General features: G+C 39.8%; 1 protein-coding gene across 1 annotated transcript in view; it reads right to left on the minus strand.

Annotated features, from left to right (window-relative positions):
* The window catches only part of cdkal1 (CDK5 regulatory subunit associated protein 1-like 1), a 277368-nt gene that overhangs the window by 68062 nt on the left and 189143 nt on the right, over positions 1-20163 (minus strand). The window contains exon 12 of the mRNA XM_036130742.1: positions 8963-9025. Coding sequence (XP_035986635.1) covers positions 8963-9025 — 63 coding nt within the window. The remainder of the gene's footprint in view (positions 1-8962; positions 9026-20163) is intronic.

The raw sequence follows: 20163 nt of genomic DNA on the forward strand, positions 1-20163 counted from the left end.
GTACTATCCAATGGGAACATATATAAAGCACTGGAGGGGAAAAAAAACTTTTCCAAAGAGCAGCTGCATGAAACAGAAGAAAGGGAAGAAATACGCACCCATCTACAATAAAAACACACATGCCTTAGAAAAAAAAACCTCGCTGAACAGGCCTTTTGATTGAATGGGAAAGCATTCAATCTCCTGTCTAAGAAGCCATTTACTAACACAAGGCACAACACCCCTCTGTCATTCAGTTTTCTGCCACTTCACTCTCCCTCCCTACTAATACTGCCCCCACCCCTCTGTTCATGTCTTAGTCCCAAAATGTGCTAAAGGAGGTGCAAACCATTTTTAATGAACTACTGCTGTGAGTGTTTGTGGAGTTAAATGTAATGATTGCAAGAAAGTGTGGTTTTAAAACTGGTAATTTCAAAATAATGCTTATAGTTTATATGTTTTATGTCCAAGAGAAGGAAAATGCCACATTGAATGGGGGCTTTTTGAGCTCAATGTAAGCTGTTGCAGACATCAAGAAAGGTCAGATTTGAGAGGGAAGGAGTATCAGGGACTTGCTCGAAAAACATACAATATAGCAACGGCTGAAACAGAAAGCCTTAGAACTGGAATTTTTCTAGATATTTTATCCGTTTTGTTTATCTTTCAGGGTTAGATTCAAGTGTAGACTGCTACTTCTTGTTCATAAAGTAGGACATGCATTATTCTTTAGAATATGGTTGGAAAAATGCCTTTGACTAAGTAAATAATAGTTACTTTTTTCAAAGTAACAACTACGTTTTTACTTTGTAATTTGCTGTACAATTTATTCATTTGAATAATAGACTGGTGTGGTAATAATTTTAACTGACACTAGCTAAAGAGATGACCTTAAAAAAGCCACGTGCTAAGTTTCTGGTGTACTGTACTTGTGCTTTAAACTATGTCATTGAAAAAACAGAATGACAAGCTGAGTGACTAAAAGAAGTGAGAGACTGACAAATATCAACAACGCTCAATAGCTGACTTTGCAATGTTACCTGCAATGTTTTTTATTTCTTCTGCAGAGCTCTCTGCTTCTTCTTTTTACTGCAAAAGAATCAGCCTTTCAAAAGGTTTGCCATAAGGACGTAAAAAGCATTCAGCTCCTGATACTTTATTTATGTCTTTTATTTATTTAACCTTTATTTTACCAGGTAGCTTGGTTGAGAACAAATTCTTATTTTCAATGACCAACTGGTCAAGAGGCAGCTACATACAGCAGAAAAACATACATACGCACACAAAAAACCCCACATAAAACAACATAAATCACTTAATCACTATTTACACTCTATATACGTAGCATGGACTAAACAATAATCAGAAACGGCTACATTTATCAGAACCAACAGTTTTTATTTTGGTGATGAAAGTAGATAGGGGTGGTAATACTCAGAGTTCAGATATTTATATGAAGTGATGAGTTCTAGTGGTTTTCTGTCTAAGGAGGACATGTTTTGGTGTGCAGGGGGTCTGAGGTAGGTTACGATTAAAATTATGTATTTTGTTTTGGTAGTATTCAGAAGGTGAAGGTTAGAAAGGGCCTGTTGGAGACTATTAAAACTATTTTGTAAGGAGGATACGGCTGTGGTCAGAGATGGATTTGATGTATACAGACAGTGTCATCAGCATATAGGTGGATCTGAGCAGTGCCAGCAGCATGAACAATATTATCTATGCACATTTTTAATAAAGTTGGTCCCAATATGGACCCCCGAGTAACACCCGTGGACAATGGTGGGGATCAGACTGAAGACCTTCAGCTCTGATAGACTGTACTCGGCTGGAGATGTAATTTTTGAACCAGGCCAGGAATTCTCCTGGAGCCCGGCAAGAAAAATCTGGTGGCCCACTGAGGCTACCTTCACACTGCAGACCTTAATGCTCAATTCTGATTTTTTTGTGAAATCTGATTTTTTTTTTGCGTGGTCGTTCACATTTCTAAATATATTCGACTTGTATGTGATCTCCTGTGTGAACTGAATTTATACAATTTAAGTGTCCATCATGCGCATTTGAGGGCGTGATGACGTCACACGTAGCTCTCCATTGACTGCTCTACTCATTGTTGTCATGGGTGTCATGGGTTGCCTGTTACATGTGGATATAGCTGAAATAGTCCCTTTAAACGTGTGAACTCAGATCCTCACAGCAAGCTTTTATTTAATGTATAAACAGTAATTATAACTGCATCAGTTCTTAGAGCTAATTGGTAATATATAGTAGCTTTTTAACAACAATCAAAACTGTGTGAGCGTACTAAAGAGCACTTTGCAGAATAGTGCTAGAATGCCTTGGAGCTTGCTGTCTGCCTTAACACCTGTGTGAGGTGAGACAGGTGGCGAGGGGATGGTACTTCAAGCAGATGAAAAACTTATGTCAGTTTAAAGATAACATTTTCAAAACTTTTACATATTTAATTGCATTACTGTAGTGTCAACAGTGTTTTGCTTTGGTTTTGGAGCCATCACCCTAAACTGTCACAGTGTCATGAATATTGTTGATACTTTCAGGTGATTCTCTCCCTAAGCCAACAGAAAAACAACCTCTCTGCTCTCAGAACTCATTATTGCAAGATAAACCGTTCTGTTGTGAAGCAAAAAAAAAAAATTCTAGATCAGAACAATTACGTGTGGAATCAGTCAAATGCAGCTGTTAATGCAGCAAGCAGAAGCAATACTAAATATACTTATTTTATAGTAACACAAGTGGTATGACAGAAGTCTCAAGTCTACATGCATAAGCAACTGAATTCTATTTTGCTTTTGAATTTGAATTTTGAATTTCCTTTTATTTCATTTGTGTTCATAGGGAATTATTCATTGGAATATTTTCTTAAAAGTTGGTAATTAAACCTGAAGACACTGTTCCTTATAGTTCTGTCTTGTGCTACAAAAAGCAGATACACATGTGTACATTTCAAACAGTACAGCAAAAATCAAAGACTTTGGTGAACAGAAAACTGTGACTGAATCCATTAAGTTTAGCCCGCAAGATACAACAAAGCTGTAGCAATATAAACCTGAATTTGGAAAATGTATTTCCTTTCCTACTTTAGGATTAGATGTGAGCATGTGGTGGAAGTATGGCAGGGTAGGTCTCATGAAACCATCTGTCTAACAACGTCGCAAGGTTTGCAAACAAACACAAATGCGGTTTAATTTAGTCTTATGGCTGTTTTCACTGATCAGGGAAGTGTAATATTATACTGCACTGTAAGCTATTATGCAGCCCCGAAGGAGCCAGAGTTATTTATACTACTTTTTTCTGTCCCAGTCAAACCCATAAGACCAATTCAGATTCACTATCAGATAACCAGAGTACACACCTGCTGTAGGTTACATAAAGACGGGAAAAAAAGTCACGTTTTGTTTGCAACCTATAACTGTCGGGGTATAATATTGCAAAACAACTCAAAATGTTACAAGAAAAACAAAGGTCCACATCAGAACAAAAGGAAGCTACATTAGCTGGGTGAGGAGGAATTTACACCTTAATGTGCAGCCAGATAAAGGCTAAAGAATATATCCTCACAGAATAGACTCCAAACAACAGAAAGCTGAAGAGAAGACAAGAAAGCAAAGCTAAAACACCTTCTTTCATTTTTCACATCCCATATTCCTTATTTCCCTTGAACATTTAATTAAAAGAAAGATATGAGTGTCACAACAAACATCAAGTTTGAGTGAGACAGAGGTCAGCTACTGACAACAGTGGAGAACAGCAGCCGCTTAAAAACTCAATCTAAAATACAAAAGTAATTAAAATGCCAAAAGGGAGAAGAAAAATGCTAATTGTTCCCTTTAACTGCATGTACAATATATTGGGTGGGAAAAATCCAGGAAGCGGAGGAGAATCCTAAGACTAATTATATTTTTTTCTCTCTTTAGATGATAATTATGTCAGCTACGCCGAGGTAAACTAGCCATTTAGACTAACCGAAGAGGGAAGTTTACCAAGTTTAATTAAGTGTTTTATTTTCTATAAATGACTTCTATACCTTGTTAATCTTTCATTATCAGTCTCTCTTTTCCGCTGCCTCCATTTTCTTTTCCCAATCTTCCCTTTTTCTGTCTTCCCTGCTCTGTGCGTGTGTCCTGTGCGGCTGGGCAGGTGCAGCGGGCCATGTTGACAGCTTGTCCCTCCTCGCTTGCCACAGGGAAAACTGTCACCTCTGTCATTCAGGCCCATGAACACAGCGTGGAGAATGTATGTGCGTTCCTTTCTGTCAGTGTGCTCTCGGGAGACTTGCACAGTGAGAGAGGAGAGGTTTCCCTGTTAGCTCTCCCATAGACAGTTGAATGTGAGGACAGTCACAAACATTGCAGAGAATAACTTAGGCCTGATGGGTGCCTCGCAAACTCAACCTGGAGGGGCAAAGCCTTGAGGGGGCACTACTCTACACGAGATGACGTCTGAAGTCTGTGTGTGTGGAGGAGGGTATATTTGCCTTTTTTCTAACAATACAGAAGCTCACACAAGAAAGCATCCTTTAATCATCTTTCGAGCAAAATACCAACTTTTGTCCATTAAAATGGGAAAACTGAAAAGGTTGAAAATGCTGACGAGAGTGCAAAAAACACAACATTTTTGTGTCTGAACAGAAAGGAAGGGAATTGGAAAAGGAAAAAAATGGCTTTTTAAATTGTTGTGCAATTATACACCGTTTAAAGTTATTTAATGTTTAATAAATAACTCTCTGTCTGTTAAGTATTGTGACACCTGTGTGCTTCATGTACTTAATTTTTAAACACCAAAAAATTGTGTTTGCACACAGACTTCTTTGGGTCTTCTTCCTACTGTAACAACTTCTCAAAAACCCTGCTTAAAAAAGGCAGGTAACAACCAATGTTTTGGTGGATATCTAGTTTTTCTACATAGTAATTTATATTTTATACAGTACTTAATTTAAACACAAACACACAAAAAAAGGGAGAATAAAAGAAAAACTCACTTAACATCCACACTGTACACTTAGTTAAAATCTGACTAGACTTGGTGCCATCATAGTATTTTTTTATAACTAGAGCCAAACAACTTATGTAGGGCAGGCTCAGCCACAGAACAAGTAAAACCATTCATTTGAAAACACAACACTTGCTTCCACGACAGCCTAGAGGGCTACACAGTCAAAGCCTACGCTCTTGTTTGTATAGTTTGTCTGCATGTGTGTGTTTGTGTGTGTCCAGTGGGGGCATTGGCCCTAGACAAAGTGCTCTGCCAGCTTTCTGCCCACTGGTCTTTTCAATGCTGATGGATGGGCCTTGTTCAGCACCATCTGGCTAAAGGATACCTCCCATTAATCATCACCAACACACACACACACACACACACACACACACACACACACACACACACACACACACATCATCACACACCGCAATCCCTTGAACACGCATCCAATAGAGAAGAGCCAAGTGCAATTCATATAAACACACAGGAGAAAACCTAACACACACATTAGTCCACAGTTCAAAATGCAGAGACAAAGTAAAACAAAGCAACAACAAAAAAAACAATTCTTTGTGCTTCATTTGTACTTTTTTAGCATCACCATACACCTTGATCTCCACAACTCTAAGGCCTTGTATCTAGATGCTATTTATAAAACAGGCTTAAAACGTCAAAACCTCCCGTCTTCGCTCACTGTCTCTGCATCACACACACACAAACAGATAACACGCACAAGAAGGTGTTCATAAACACAAAACATTCTTATAAAAGCCACAACCTTAGGCAGACACCCACAGGAACCTAACGTAACATGAAGGATCATATCAGACTTCATTTATTTCTATCTAAGGGGCTTTGTGGGTTTAATACAAGCTGATCTGCTCAGCGTTTCCGCAGCGTGTGGACACGAGCAAGGATAGACGGAGCTGTGGTAGCTGTGCGAGGAAGCATGCTTGACATAGGATTTGTTATCATTAAATTGTAGCTTACGGCTAACTCAATTTGTAATATAAAGAGATTTATTTGCATACTATCACTATGTATGGGAAAAGAATATTGCTGGAGGATTAGCATCTTCAAAGAATTTAAATGAATGACAAGTTAAAAATATGAATGTATGGCAGACTTAAGATACAAAGTGATGAGCCGGATTTTCCCCTCCGATATGTTTTATATACAAATATAAAGGGCAAAAGGAAGTTTATGGATGGAGTGGTTGACATTTCACATATACTGATCATTTAACATACATGTGAAAGTGTGAGTTTGAATCTTCTAAATCTTTGTTACTTCGATAAATTCATTTATTAGATTTGACTGTGAATGTATCAAAGTAACAATGAAACTATTTAAATTTGACACTAATATTAAGAAAAGAATACTAGTTTTCCTTTTTTGAGAACATAGGATTCTTTCAAATGAAGATTAAATTACAGCTAATCACTGTACAACAGTGGTGTTGTGGTCATAATCGAGGGAAAACCAATAGGTAGTAGAAAACGTAGCAGCCATTTAGGAAACAAACAAAACATAAAACATGCTTTGACGTATAGCCTTAGAAAAGATACCAAGGATTCACTTGTGCAACTAAATGGAAACTACTCTGCTCCCCAAGTATCAGTACATGCCAATGTTTTTTTTCTTTTTTCTTTTTTTTTTGCATTTCAAGTTATTTCGAACACAAACTGTTTTGATCAACTGGTGTCAGCAGGGCAAGTTGCCACTTTTCTGGACTATTTACTGCTCTAATACTAGGCTTCACTCTGGGTCAACCATTTTTAAAATATTTGTTCATTTAATTTTTGCCCTGTTGGCTCCCAACTCTTTTACTAACTCAGAAGTGATAAAAGTGAGAACGCTGGTCATTTGATCGCTTTACCCTTTCATACCCAATATAGCCGTCAACTCATACTGTTAGTATGAGAGATCCATTGCACGGTGTGGAGTTGGTGGAGAAACACATTGCGATGTTTAGTCCCTCATATTTAAACTGATAATGTTAGCTTATGTCATTCAGTCAGTTTATCACCTTCATGTTTCAGATCCAGGAGCTATACTGATCCCTTTAAATTCCTCTCCAAACTCCGTATTGCTTCTTAAGGTGCTTCACGAGGGCTACAGTGTTACTGCTTTGTTGCCACCTCTCTACATTATAGCCAGCGTCAGGACTTTTTAGCATTATTAGATTTTTCCTGCTCATGATGATGGTGATGAAAATGCCTTGATTTGTATCAATTTGGAGGCGAGTATCATTAAAGAATTGATTTTTAAGGATCAAATATATCAAAACAGTAATTACTTTGACAGCCTTACAAGATAGTACCTTTAACTATTTACAAATGGAACGACAAGCCCATGCATCTGCTAGATTTTCACAAATAAGCCAAAATACAAAACAAACACTTGGATAATCTGTGGGAGATATTTCTTGGCTGTAAAACAGACTAGCAATAGAATACAGCACTTCAACTTTGAGACTCTTTAGTGATTCACAACTTATGACATCCATGTTTTATGTAGCGATCGCTAATGTTTGCAGAGGTATAGTCAACATGTTCAGAAAGCACGCTAGTGAAGAGGAAAGAAAAATGAAGATTTGAGTGATGTTTGTGAGTGGGAGCAGCTCGGCACAGCAGGTTCAATAAGGCACCCTGCAACACTGTCCATTTCTCAATATATCTGATTAGTGAGCAAGCTCCCAAATACCAAGTACCTGATTTAGACACAAATGTGTTAATGAATTATAGACATTTTCCACTAACAAGGTTAAACTCACATTTTGTGTGCCGTTATTACGGACTCTTGTATGCGAATGTGTGTTCTATGCTGTCTGGTGAAAAGTGTTTGTTTGTGTGCGTCTTCTATTCTTTCTTTGTGTGGGAGGCAAGAATGAATGCTTGCAAAAGTGGAAACGTGATCTTTCTTGAATTCTTTTAATTAGTGTGGAACAAATAATGCCCCTCAGGGTTCAAATTCAGAAAGAAAACTGCATAAAAGAAAGAAAAATGGCTATACTTAAGCTTTGCAACAGAACACCGAGTCTCACCGCCGAGGTTGGACTCGATCCTACATCTGTTTAGAACATTTATGCTTCCTGTATGATAGCTTTTCTTTTTCCTACTGCAGGATCAGTTCATAAAATGTAGTGTTTATAGTACAGATCACATACAGGACTAAAGTATGTGATTGAAGGTTGTTTTAACACTTTAAACAGAAAAAGATTTTTAAAAAACATCTTTATTAGATGTTGCTTCAGTGACAACCAATAGGATGTTGTAACTTTTAGATCCTTTATCTGTAGGAACAGTTTAGAAATGTTTTTTGTAGACTAATCTTAGTTGCAAACGTCAACATAACCATGTGTGAAAAATATGGAAGGTTATGTGTGATGGCAGCTAATCTGTTAACACAGAAACTCCAAACATGTTGATTTAGAAGAATCTCTGACTTCAGTCTTTCACAATGCAATCAGGCAGAAAACACTGCTGTCCTCATCCACTACACTGTTGCCAACAGATGTCCATCTTCAGGAGACAAACTCGCCGTAGCTATAAATGTAATGCAATGCTGGTGACAGCGACCTATCACAGCACTGTCTGGCTCTGATTAATGGCCTCTGGTCTAGGGGAAGTGGTGCTAAACACTAAAGGCAGTGCTCATCAAAAGAACAAAACAGTGATCAGAAAGTAATTTGCTGAAAATAGAACATCCAAAATTTTGAAAATAAACTGAATTTATTTAGACGTTTCCTAGTGATACTGATCTCTCAAAGCCCTTTAAACCACATCAATCCCAAATGCACAAGCATTCACACACTGACACACAGACAGGTAGGCAACTTTGGGTTTAAGTGCCTTGCCCAGGGGCACATCGACGTGTGATAGGAGGAAGCTGGAATGAACCCAAAAGCTTGAGATTGCAAGATGACTATGCTAAGATAAGTCAAAGATAAAGGGATGTTGCACGAACGCAAACATTTCCCACATCTTACCTTGTGGTCGTAGGGGTTGTACGAATGGAAGAGTTCCGAGAGCTTTTTAGTCCTTTGCTTCTTCTGCAGGAAAAACAAACAAAACAAAAACATTTTTAGTTCTCTTTTTGCAGGACTGCATTTTAAAATATTTGCTGTTGATTTATACTGACATTAAATCACATTCATATTGTTTGTTTGATCGAGCTGGACGGTCAAACTGGCTAATAATTTAAATCTTCTTCCTGAGTGAGGAATGGAGAGCCTGAGGTCTCCTTTAACCCGGAAGCTGCTGGGAGCGCTGTGGCTGGTTGCTGCTACAGACAATTAGCCACCTAACGGAAAGACTGCGGACTCATCAGAAACAAGGAAGACCCGTGTGAACTGGTGGGACCTGCTCATGGACCCGGGTCAGCACACTTATATAAACACTGCTAACTTGAGCTTATTGTTAACACCGCTACACTCAGTCAAACATTTAAACAGCAGGTTTATTTTTTTTGGGGGGGAAGGAGTGGGGCTATGTTCTCTATCAGGGACACCAAGTAAAAATCCAAAGAACAAATCCATGTAACACTTATTTTCAGTGAACACATAACAGTTTTATGTTCGCCATGAACTGTTTGGCTGCTGCAAAAAAAGCGTGCTTATCAGTTTCACCTTTGGCATTCCTTAGAAATTATGATTTTAATTAAAACATTAAGGGAATTGTGTTTGCCATATTTAATTTAGAATCGTCCATCTCCACACCTCAATGCATAAAAAACAAAAACGCAACCTCAACTGGCTACTAACAAAAGTTAAAAGCGGTTCAGAAGCGTCGGTTCAGTAAAGCACCAACCCGTTGTTCGGTGTTGATGCTCTTGATCTCTTGCACAGACAAAATGAAACATCACTTTTGCTTGTGAATAATCATTTAAATCCTTCTGAAATGACACTTTTGTCGCTGAATGAAGCTCCTTTTCAAAGCAACTTAATAATAAAGCCCCAGAGTAAACAGCAGAAGCTTTTTTTTAATCGACCAATTTGTTCTGAAGTTTGCCGTGCTCCCAGCCACCCACCCCTCTGTCTCTCAGCACATTCAGCTGTTCTGCAGCTAAAAAGAACATGAAAGGGTTGTTCATAGGCTCATTGTGCAATTATCAATTGTGTAAATGGAAATGCAGCTGGATATAGGGGTACAAATCACAGTGACTGTTTGGTTTGTTCATATAAGCTCACAACAGCAGGACAAAAACAACATTAAATGTTTGAATAAAACCGTCCCAGTTTGATAAATATTGGGCTTAATAGATACTGAAATTCAGATGATTGTATCAGGATGGAAAGCAGAAATCCTGGACTGGAGTAACTGTACTATAAGCAAAGAGAGCAAAAAATTATGTATTAACTAATTGTTTTTCTGTTTTTAACATCATCGTGAATGCAGAGAAAAAATAAATAACCTCAAGAGGTGAAATGTGTTTGTTCTATTTTTCTAATCTTCCTTTATTTGATCCGGATCTTAAATGAAGATGCTTCGCTAATTTAAATTATACTCATCGAACATTTGGTCTTTTGGGATTACCTTCATCTTCTCTTGTCGTTCTCGTAAGGAAAAAAAATAAGAAGACGTATGTTATTCATAAGCCCACACAACCGAGCTTTAAATTATTAGACCGCTTCAGAGGAACTGCCGCGGCTCACAGCTGTGCTTCCAACGATTCAATAAATCTACAGGAAAACACGGCAGTGGTTTCACAGCTGTGAAAGAAAATATCTCTCATCACAGTTTCCCTCATCGCTGGCATCAGGATAAGGTGTATTATGATGTACAAGAGTCAGACACGACTCTTTGATGTGTCTGGTGGTTGCTGCAGCAGCCAGTTACACAACGCTCGTTCAGTCACAGGGAGCACCAAGGACTGACGATGAGACCACATCCGGCTAGAGAGGGCTAGATATATAGAAAAGAAAAGACAATCTAGGTCAATATGCCGTCGTGCTGTATACAGCCATCATCATAGCTTGACAGACGTGCAGTCGGAGGATAGGTAAAGACAGTCGGATTCTTGCTGTCTAGATGAAGAGAGGGGAGAAAAAGTGATGTGGACAAATATGGGCAGAGACGCGAGGCTTAGATGTTGTTCTTACATCATAAAATATGAAGAACGCCAACAAGAAAATGTTAACTAATAAAGATAATGTTATTATATACTTCTCTCCCTCTACTGAGAACCCCCCTTCAACGAATCTCTCGTTGCCTGTTGCTCTAATCTCTCTTCCTCCCATCTGGGTATCTATTCACTCCTTTTGCTTCCCTGCAGTATACTTCGACTCATCCCTAACTCATACAAGGCTCCTCTGATCCGCCCAACCCTGTAATCATTGGCCTTGTCTTTCTAACATCCTCTCGTTCCTGTTTTTATATGATTCCCCCTTTCTTCTTCAGCCAGAAGGCCCTTCCCAATCTCCAAATCCTTTTTACTTTCTTCATGTTCCTCTGAGCCCCATTGCTGCTTTTTGTTTTTTTCCAGAGGGCAAAAACTCGCTAATCATTCGGTCTCCACTATCTTACACATCCTTCTCTTCACAAGTCTGTCCCTACACAATTCCTCTCGATCTCTCTCTTTCTTTCTTTTTGCCGGGAGCACCTTGGATAAGAACAATCATTACTCTTCAACACCATTTTCTCTCCTCCTGCCACGCTTTCATCACTTTTATTGTAACTCTGTTTGCCGAGATACACAACTGCGTCTTTTGGACTGTAAGAGAAATGTGATTACAGTCTAAGGTTTTGTCAACACCTGATGATTACCATCAGAACGTTTTCAGCTGTATAACGCACACGCGCACACGAAATACATTACACACAGCTTCACGTGAACAGAAACTGAGTACGGGCCTATATAATTATCTTTTGTTACAACACACCTCAGATATCTAATGAAATCTCTGATTAAAGACTAGGAGCTGTTATAATAAAGCTGCCATAATATCAGCAATAACCAAGCCAGATATTAATTGTTGCTAAGAAATTCACAATTAGTTGAAAATAATAAATTATGTCAGTGTAAAATCTAATCTTCCCAGAACTTTTACGTCTATCTGAGATAAAAAGGTGCAAATCTGTGACCCCCAACTATACGAGAGTCTGCGAATAACTCTTTAAATCCCCTCCAGCTAGAGCCAGGCGGCTGAGCCAAATGTAATTTTAAAAGAAACACTTAAAAAGCAATGGGAAATATGTCATTAGTAAAAAAAAAAAACATGCGAGTAAACAGTCCGGTATCAAAAACTAAGCGTATAAGTGCAAATGAGGAGAGCATTGCATTTATTTCCCCTTCTTATCTAGACTGCATCATGAGCCGGGATTGTCTCTGTAATGCAGGGGTTCAAACAGCCAGAATAAAACAGTTAACTGTAACACGGAGATGCCGGCACCACGCCGAAGAGCGATTACTATGACAACACTATGGTATGCGAAAATGAAACGTAACTAATGAACAGTAATTAGGCATGGAGATCATTATCTTCAGACACTGGTAGCCTCTGCAACTTAAGACCAAGAGCTATAAACAACACCCAGTGCAACATATAAAATAAATACAGGAGGTTTTCTTTGTTGCTGTGAATGTTATGATTTCAGGGAGGTTTTGTGTTCCGTTAAAGCAATATTATTCAGCCTTTAAATTACTACACTGCTTACAACCCATTTGCCACTTAGTTCTAAAAAGATAAATGCTGTCTATTTTATTCTGTTTTCTGTCTGTGCCTGTAAGGCATATTTTGTTGTTGAGTCTTGCCTTAGAACTGGGTCGATCTTTGAGGCACTGCAATATGCTTTGTTTTTGTTTAGCTTTAAGAAAAAGATTGGCATTCTTAGGAAGGATATCATTGTAGAGTTGGTTGTTGACTATAGCAGAACTGAAAAACAATCGAATTTCCATCTGAGTAGAAAAGGCTTAGAAATAGGGAGAAGAGACAAGGAAAGAAAGCTTGGAGAAAGAAATCTTTTTCATAATTGATTGGATTTGGTGGTAAAAGCTTGGAAAGCTGAATGATGTACAGGTGACTTTCTTGCTTTTGGACAAGCACACAGACGTGCACCTATAGAACTGTGCAATAATCTTGTGTCATTCTTCCTTTATCTACTAAGCAGCCAGATTGTCTTGTAATCTTCTAAAGTGATATTGAGAAATACCTATTTAAGCATCTCAGGACCTCTCACAGTTTTTCTTTGGACATTGCTTACTTTATTACATTTTAGTATATCATCTCAAGATCTGCAGTTTTTTTTAAAGCTACGTCAGGGATGACATTACAGATGTAGATGATTTCACAGCAGTGTGTGTTTTCAGTTTAATATTTATTTTCTAAGTTGACTTTTTACAGTATATTGTACTTTTTGAATGTTTTTAGCACTTTTGTTTAGCCCCTGACAGCTAGCATTAGCCTTTATGCTTGTTCCTCTGCATTTAACCCACAGTGCTCTTGTCACCTGATACGTGTCAGAGGGTTTTGACCCATCAACCAAGCAAGCATGCAAAGATGTCCATTTTCGAGTCCAGGCATAGGTAATTGACAGCAAGGCCAGAAGACAAAGCTACCAGCAGCTGGCCAGCTGTTTTAACTTTGACAGCTGCTGCCTTGGTGCCTCATGGGTAATGGAGTTCTTAACCACTTACAACCTGGGGAAATTAAAAACACTGTCCCACAAGAACAGCTAATCAACTATCACATTTTCTTTTCTTTTTTTTTTTTTTTTTGGTTCCCTCCTGCAGCTGCTACTTCTCTACCCGTCTTCACCAAGAGACATCCAAACACACACATACACACGCAGCATCCATTCACTAAGTCCATTTATCAAGGCTAAGTTCTGGTCCCTGTGGGATGATTATGGAGATCCAAGCTAATAGCACTCACATCCCTTTATTCTCAACATGGCCCCTTTTCTTCTTCCATCCCTGTGGTCTCCTATTTTCTCCATCTGCGTCTACTCTCCCGTGCATCCAATGTTTTCTCATACATCATTTATTATAGCAGGTAAAAGGTTAGATGCAGAAAAACTACACCTGAGCTTAATAGCAGGTGGAGATGGGTTTATTCCTTAGCTACCTGATTGGTTAAGTTCCTGTATATTCTCTTCTTAAATTTGTGTTTTGTAATAGGTGAATAACATTGTTAAAATGAAAAACAAAAACAATTAAAATAAAATAAATGTTAAAAGAAAAAGTACCTGTCCCCTTACAAATTTCTTCTTTTGTTGCTTTTTTGTCACTCTTAAATGTTTTTTACCTAAGAATAGATTAAGTTTTCAGAGTTATTCAAACGTGTAATTGCTCAATAAAAATAACAACTGGCTGCGCTTAAACTGAGTTAATCATCAAAATGAATAATTCAGTTTATTATCAAATAAACTGTGATGATAATGTAATTTAATTGGATGCACCTGTATTCTCTCACGTTTGTGTGGAATTTAAGTACTGACCTTGTTTTCACCAAAACCTAAATACTGGATTTTTGGACCATAAGGCACACTAAATATTCTTTCCAAGTGTGTAATATCACTCCGCCCCTCCGCCTACACAGCTCTCTATTGAGAGAGATAGCTATCTGTCAGGAGGACAGAATAGTTGTGATCAGGTAGTGACACAATGTACCATAATGCTCTGAATATCCATTGAGCGGAGCAGCTTAGTTGCTAACCAATGTCGTACCACATAAAATCAGTCAGTAAGCACAACTTTAATCATATATCAGACACACCAGATTATAATCCGCACCATCAATTTTTGAGAAGATTTAAGGATTTTAAGCGTGCCTTATAGTCCAAAAAATACGGTAACTTATTGTAAGGAGAAAATATCAGTTTGACTCCAAAAATATAAATGACTAATTTAGCTTCAAATGGTTTAGTTTTTTTTTTTTTTAAACTGTGAAATTCCCTGAATCAGACAAGGTCAAATAAATCTGATTCATCTGCAGCTTAGAAAACATCATAAAATCAAACAGTAGCTAAATAACAGTTTTAAACAAACAGAGTGAAAAGGTATTCTTTCCCAAACCAAATGTGATAACCTAACAACTTATATGACCACATGTGTGCTGAAGGCCACAAGTCACTCCTAAATGCCCCGCTAAGGACAAACCCCTCTATTTGTTACTTTCTGTCTCTCTTTATTCTCTCCATCAATCTTCACTGTAGCGTTTATTTTTAGCCCCCCTGTTTTTATAAGTTCTGTCTTTCCCGGGCCTCTCCGCCTAGTCCGTCGACTTCTCCATCCGTCCCTCCTGTGGTTATTCAACACAGTTGTGTTCCAGACAAACCATCTGGTGCACTTTATTAATGACTGACCCTACACGGTTTAGATGTCGCCTCTCTGCCACCGCTCGCTGGGTTATGTGTGTCCATGTATGGGAGGAAAAACAGGTGCATGCTGATTGATGAAGTGAGGTTTGGTGCACTTTAACCACTGTAGCAGGTGTCCTGCAAACAACAAAAAAAAAACGCTGCATTTTTCTCTGATTCTCTCACCTTCCCGTGATCCGAGTCCGGCACAAATAAACTCGCAGTTAAAATCATCAAGCAAACATTTGGTGTCTGCTCTGCAGGTAATGTGGAATCACTTTATGAGTGCATTAAATTCTATGGATCATGAAACTGGCTACTGCAAAGTATTCATTAGGAATAAAATAACATCTTTAAAACTACTGATTTAACAATATTTACAGGAGCTAGGAATACATCAATGTCTGACACTCGAAGAGCTGTGTGCAAACATTGCAGAGAGGAGGGAGGAGGAGAGTGAGTGAGAGACTGAGGAAGAAAAGAGGAAAAAGCAAGGTGGTTATCTGGGAATTGATCCCGGTCAGAATCAGGACCAGAAGGAGAATGGAAGGGGGAAAAAGGCATTATACTTAAAAGAGATGTGTCAAGAACTTTGATGCCAAGGAGTGAATGAAAACAGATGTAGGAAGCAATACAACATCTGGTACAAGGTACAGCATATCTAGGGGGTTAAGCAACAGAAAAAAAGACCAAATTAGTATTTTCAAAACCAGTGCAAAAATAAGAAGGATGACAACAATGGCAATGTGAGATTTGCTCTGATATGTTGCAGGATAATGTGTTGTATTTTTCTACAGATTACCAATGTAGACTAATCACAATGTTCTGTGGGTTTTGTTAAAATGATTAAAAAAAAAACAACAACACTAAAACGTTTATTTGGCTATAACTCTGTTAATGCATACAGTGAGAGTAAAAGTAATAAAGGTTTAAACACATTCTTCATGTCAAAATGTTATATTTTCCAGGCCAGAATCCCCAGACTTCGAATCCTTTTTTAATTAATAAAAGGATTACAATAAGTTTGTAATTGATATTTACATAGGACTCAAATCTTAAAAATAAAGTGTTGACAACACACTGGATGGATGGAGCCTGGAAATACAACTATTTTTCTATACTCTGTTCTGTTTTCATTCTTATCCAGACTTGGAAAAAAAACGAATCGAGAAGAAACCTCCAGCTAAATAGCTGAACAGTACTGACATAACAGTTTTAAGTCATATATCAAGTACGCTGCTCTTTTAATCAAAGTTTATATCAAGTCTGTTAAATTCCTGGATTATTGATCTGATCAGGTCGGTAATAGAGGGGGTTGTTAATCAAAGGGGCAACAATGAGACAACCCCAGAAACAGGAATGGTTTTACAGGCGGGAACCACAGACATTTTCTCTCTCCTTGTTTTTTGACAGCTTTTCAGTAGTTTAGCATTTGGCCAGGGTCAGCGTCACTACTAGTAGCATGAGGCGATACCTGGACCCTGCAGAGGTTGCACAGGCAGTCCAACTCCACCAGGATGGAACATCAATATGTGTCACTGCCTGAAGGTTTGCTGTGTGTCCCAGCACAGCCTCAAGAGCATGGAGGAGACTCCAGGAGACAGGCTGCTGCTCTAGGAGAGCTGGACACGGCCGTCAGAGGTCCTTAACCCATCAGCAGGACCGATATCTGCTCTTAGTGCGAGGAGGAACAGGATGAGTCCAGCCAGAGACCTACAGAGTGACCTCCAGAGGGCCAGTGGTGTGAATGTCTTTGACCAAACCATTAAAAACAGACTTCATGAAGGGGTCTGAGGACTCAACGTCCTCTGTTAGGTCCTGTGCTCACTCCCTGCCAGCAAGGAACTCGACTGGCATTCATACGAGAACACTGTAATTTAGGCCTGTGCGGCATATCTGTTACCGAAAACCGGTCTTTATTTTCTTTATGATAGGAATTTTTCATATACCGCTATACCAGTGATTCCCCTGTAGTTGGAACACACACTCTTAAGCCTCCCTGGTAAGGTCTATTCAGGGGTTCTGGAAAGGAGGGTCCGTCGGATAGTCGAATCTCGGATTCAGGAAGAGCAGTGTGGTTTTCGTCCTGGCCGTGGAACACTGGACCAGCTCTATACCCTCAGCAGGATTCTTGAGGGGGCATGGGAGTTTGCCCAACCAGTCTACATGTGTTTTGTGGATCTGGAGAAGGCATTCGACCGTGTCCCCCGGGGGATCCTGTGGGGGGTACTCCGGGAGTATGGAGTACCGGACCCTTTGATAAGGGCTGTCAGGTCTCTGTACGACCGGTGTCAGAGTCTGGTCCGCATTGCCGGCAGTAAGTCGGACTCGTTTCCGGTGAGAGTTGGACTCCGCCAAGGTTGCCCTTTGTCACCGATTCTGTTCATAACTTTTATGGACAGAATTTCTAGGCGCAGCCAAGGTGTTGAGGGGATCCGTTTTGGTGGCCTTAGGATTGCGTCTCTGCTATTCGCGGATGACGTGGTCCTATTGGCTTCATCAGGGCGTGATCTACAGCTCTCACTGGAGCGGTTCGCAGCCGAGTGCGAAGCGGCCGGGATGAAAGTCAGTGCCTCCAAATCCGAGACCATGGTCTTGAACCGGAAAAGGGTAGAGTGCCTTCTCCGGGTTGGGGAGAATGTCCTGCCCCTAGTGGAGCAGTTCAAGTATCTTGGGGTCTTGTTCACGAATGAGGGGAAGATGGAGCGGGAGATCGACAGGCGGATTGGTGCAGCGTCTGCTGTGAAGCGGGCGCTGTACCGATCAGTTGTGGTGAAGAGAGAGCTGAGCCAAAAGGCGAAGCTCTCGATTTACCGGTCGATCTACGTTCCTACCCTCATCTATGGTCACGAGCTTTGGGTCGTGACCGAAAGAACGAGATCCCGGATACAAGCGGCTGAAATGAGTTTTCTCCGTAGTGTGTCTGGGCTCTCCCTTAGAGATAGGGTGAGGAGCTCAGTCATCCGGGGAGGACTCAGAGTAGAGCCGCTGCTCCTCCACGTCGAGAGGAGCCAGTTGAGGTGGCTCGGGCATCTGGTCAGGATGCCTCCTGGACGCCTCCCTGGTGAGGCGTTCCGGACACGTCCCACCGGGAGGAGGCCCAGTGGAAGACCCAGGACACGCTGGAGGGACTATGTCTCCCGGCTGGCCTGGGAACGCCTTGGGATTCCTCCTGAGGAGCTGGCCCAAGTGGCTGGGGAGAGGGACGTCTGGGCCTCCCTACTGAAGCTGCTACCCCCGCGACATGACCCCGGATAAGCGGAAGAAGACGGACGGACGGACGGACGCTATACCAGTGAATAGCCTAAAAAACTCCCGGGACATGTTCTCAGGGGACAGATTTCTCTGTTTCACACAAACGTCACAGCTCATGCTAAGGAAAGTTTTCAAAGAGGATGGCAGAAGGCTAAAGTTCTCAGAGTTGACCCAGAGGAACTAATTCCATAAAAGAGGAGCAACATCTGTGGTTTGGAAGTTCTTCGGCTTTAAAAAGTCTGGCGTGGAAAATTTCTTCCAAATGCTGTCGAGTAAAAGTCGTAACCGGCGGGGGAAACACCAGTAACTTGCTTTACCACCATAGCTGAAAACACGTTTTAGAGCACCCTGAATGCTTAAAGCTAAGATCCGCGCTCTCCACATACACAGCTAAATCTGCAAGTAGCAGATGTCCATTCAAGACGCGTTCGCTAAAGGGACTGCATATGAGGAAAATAGCAAGCCGTGGGTCGAGATCAACGCAATAACATTCTACCTCGTCAGCGATGTGGTCCCAATAAATACCGTAGAAAGAGACGGCTTCAAGACAATGGTTAAAACTTTGGATCCCAGGTATGTGCTGCCGGACAGCAAACATTTGAGCAGCACGGCCATACCCGCCATGTACTTTAAATACAGAGAGAAATTACAGACCAAATTGGTGACCGTCCCAGACTATTCCTCAACAGCAGATCTATGGTCTGGTGGAACGATGGAACCATGTTTGAGCCTTACCATCCATTTTATTAACATTGACACTGCTATAGGTTTGTTATTAGGATTTATTAAAAATGTAATACTATTGTTGTATGAGAGTTAGAATAATAATATAATTATCACTACTAATAAGAATGATAGAAACATAAATGGTAATTATTGTTATATGATTAATCGCTGTTGTATTTAGGCATGGGAATTCTTGTTTCATTGTTTGTGGACTATTAATTTAAAAGAATTGATGGCAGTGGAAATTAACATTTGGATTGTCGTGAATTTTTTTTTTCTTTTTTGCTAAGGGAGCTACAAAATATGAGCACATCAATAACTTTTCAGTGTCACAATTTGTACAATGTTTGCCGACTTACAATTGAGAAAAAATGTTTGATATTTTCCTAGCATATTACCAGTTGCAATACCTCACAGGATGTTCAGTGATAAAGATGGCTAACTGCACTAATTATACAAACAGTTCAATAAAATATGCTGTTTTGATTACAACCATTATCATTCTAATTCTTTAACTAAAGTATTATATTTTGAAAGGGTTATGCATTGACTGTCTCTGGACATGGACTAAACAGGATAAAGTACTTGGGACTGTAAAATGTGCCATTTAAAGCCAATCAACTTCAGTTACTCTTTTTTATTAGGCGACAACATAAGAAAAAAAAAGCGTTAAATATCATAAAACCGATATTGGTTGTAGAAAAAACATGATGTGAAAATTTTCTACTGGAATTTGCAGGTTTGGCACTGGCGGCCTGTTCTTTTCAACGATTAGATCAGGTTCACACTGAACTCATCTGACAGACGTGAAAAGGTCTGGAGAAGCTGTGGTGAACGTTATGCTGCCTGTAACATTGTTCAGCATGGTCACCTTGGTGGTGCCTCAGTGTTGGTCTGGGGAGGCATCTCC

The sequence above is a fragment of the Fundulus heteroclitus genome, chromosome 3, assembly GCF_011125445.2.
Source record: "Fundulus heteroclitus isolate FHET01 chromosome 3, MU-UCD_Fhet_4.1, whole genome shotgun sequence".
NCBI lineage: Eukaryota > Metazoa > Chordata > Actinopteri > Cyprinodontiformes > Fundulidae > Fundulus > Fundulus heteroclitus.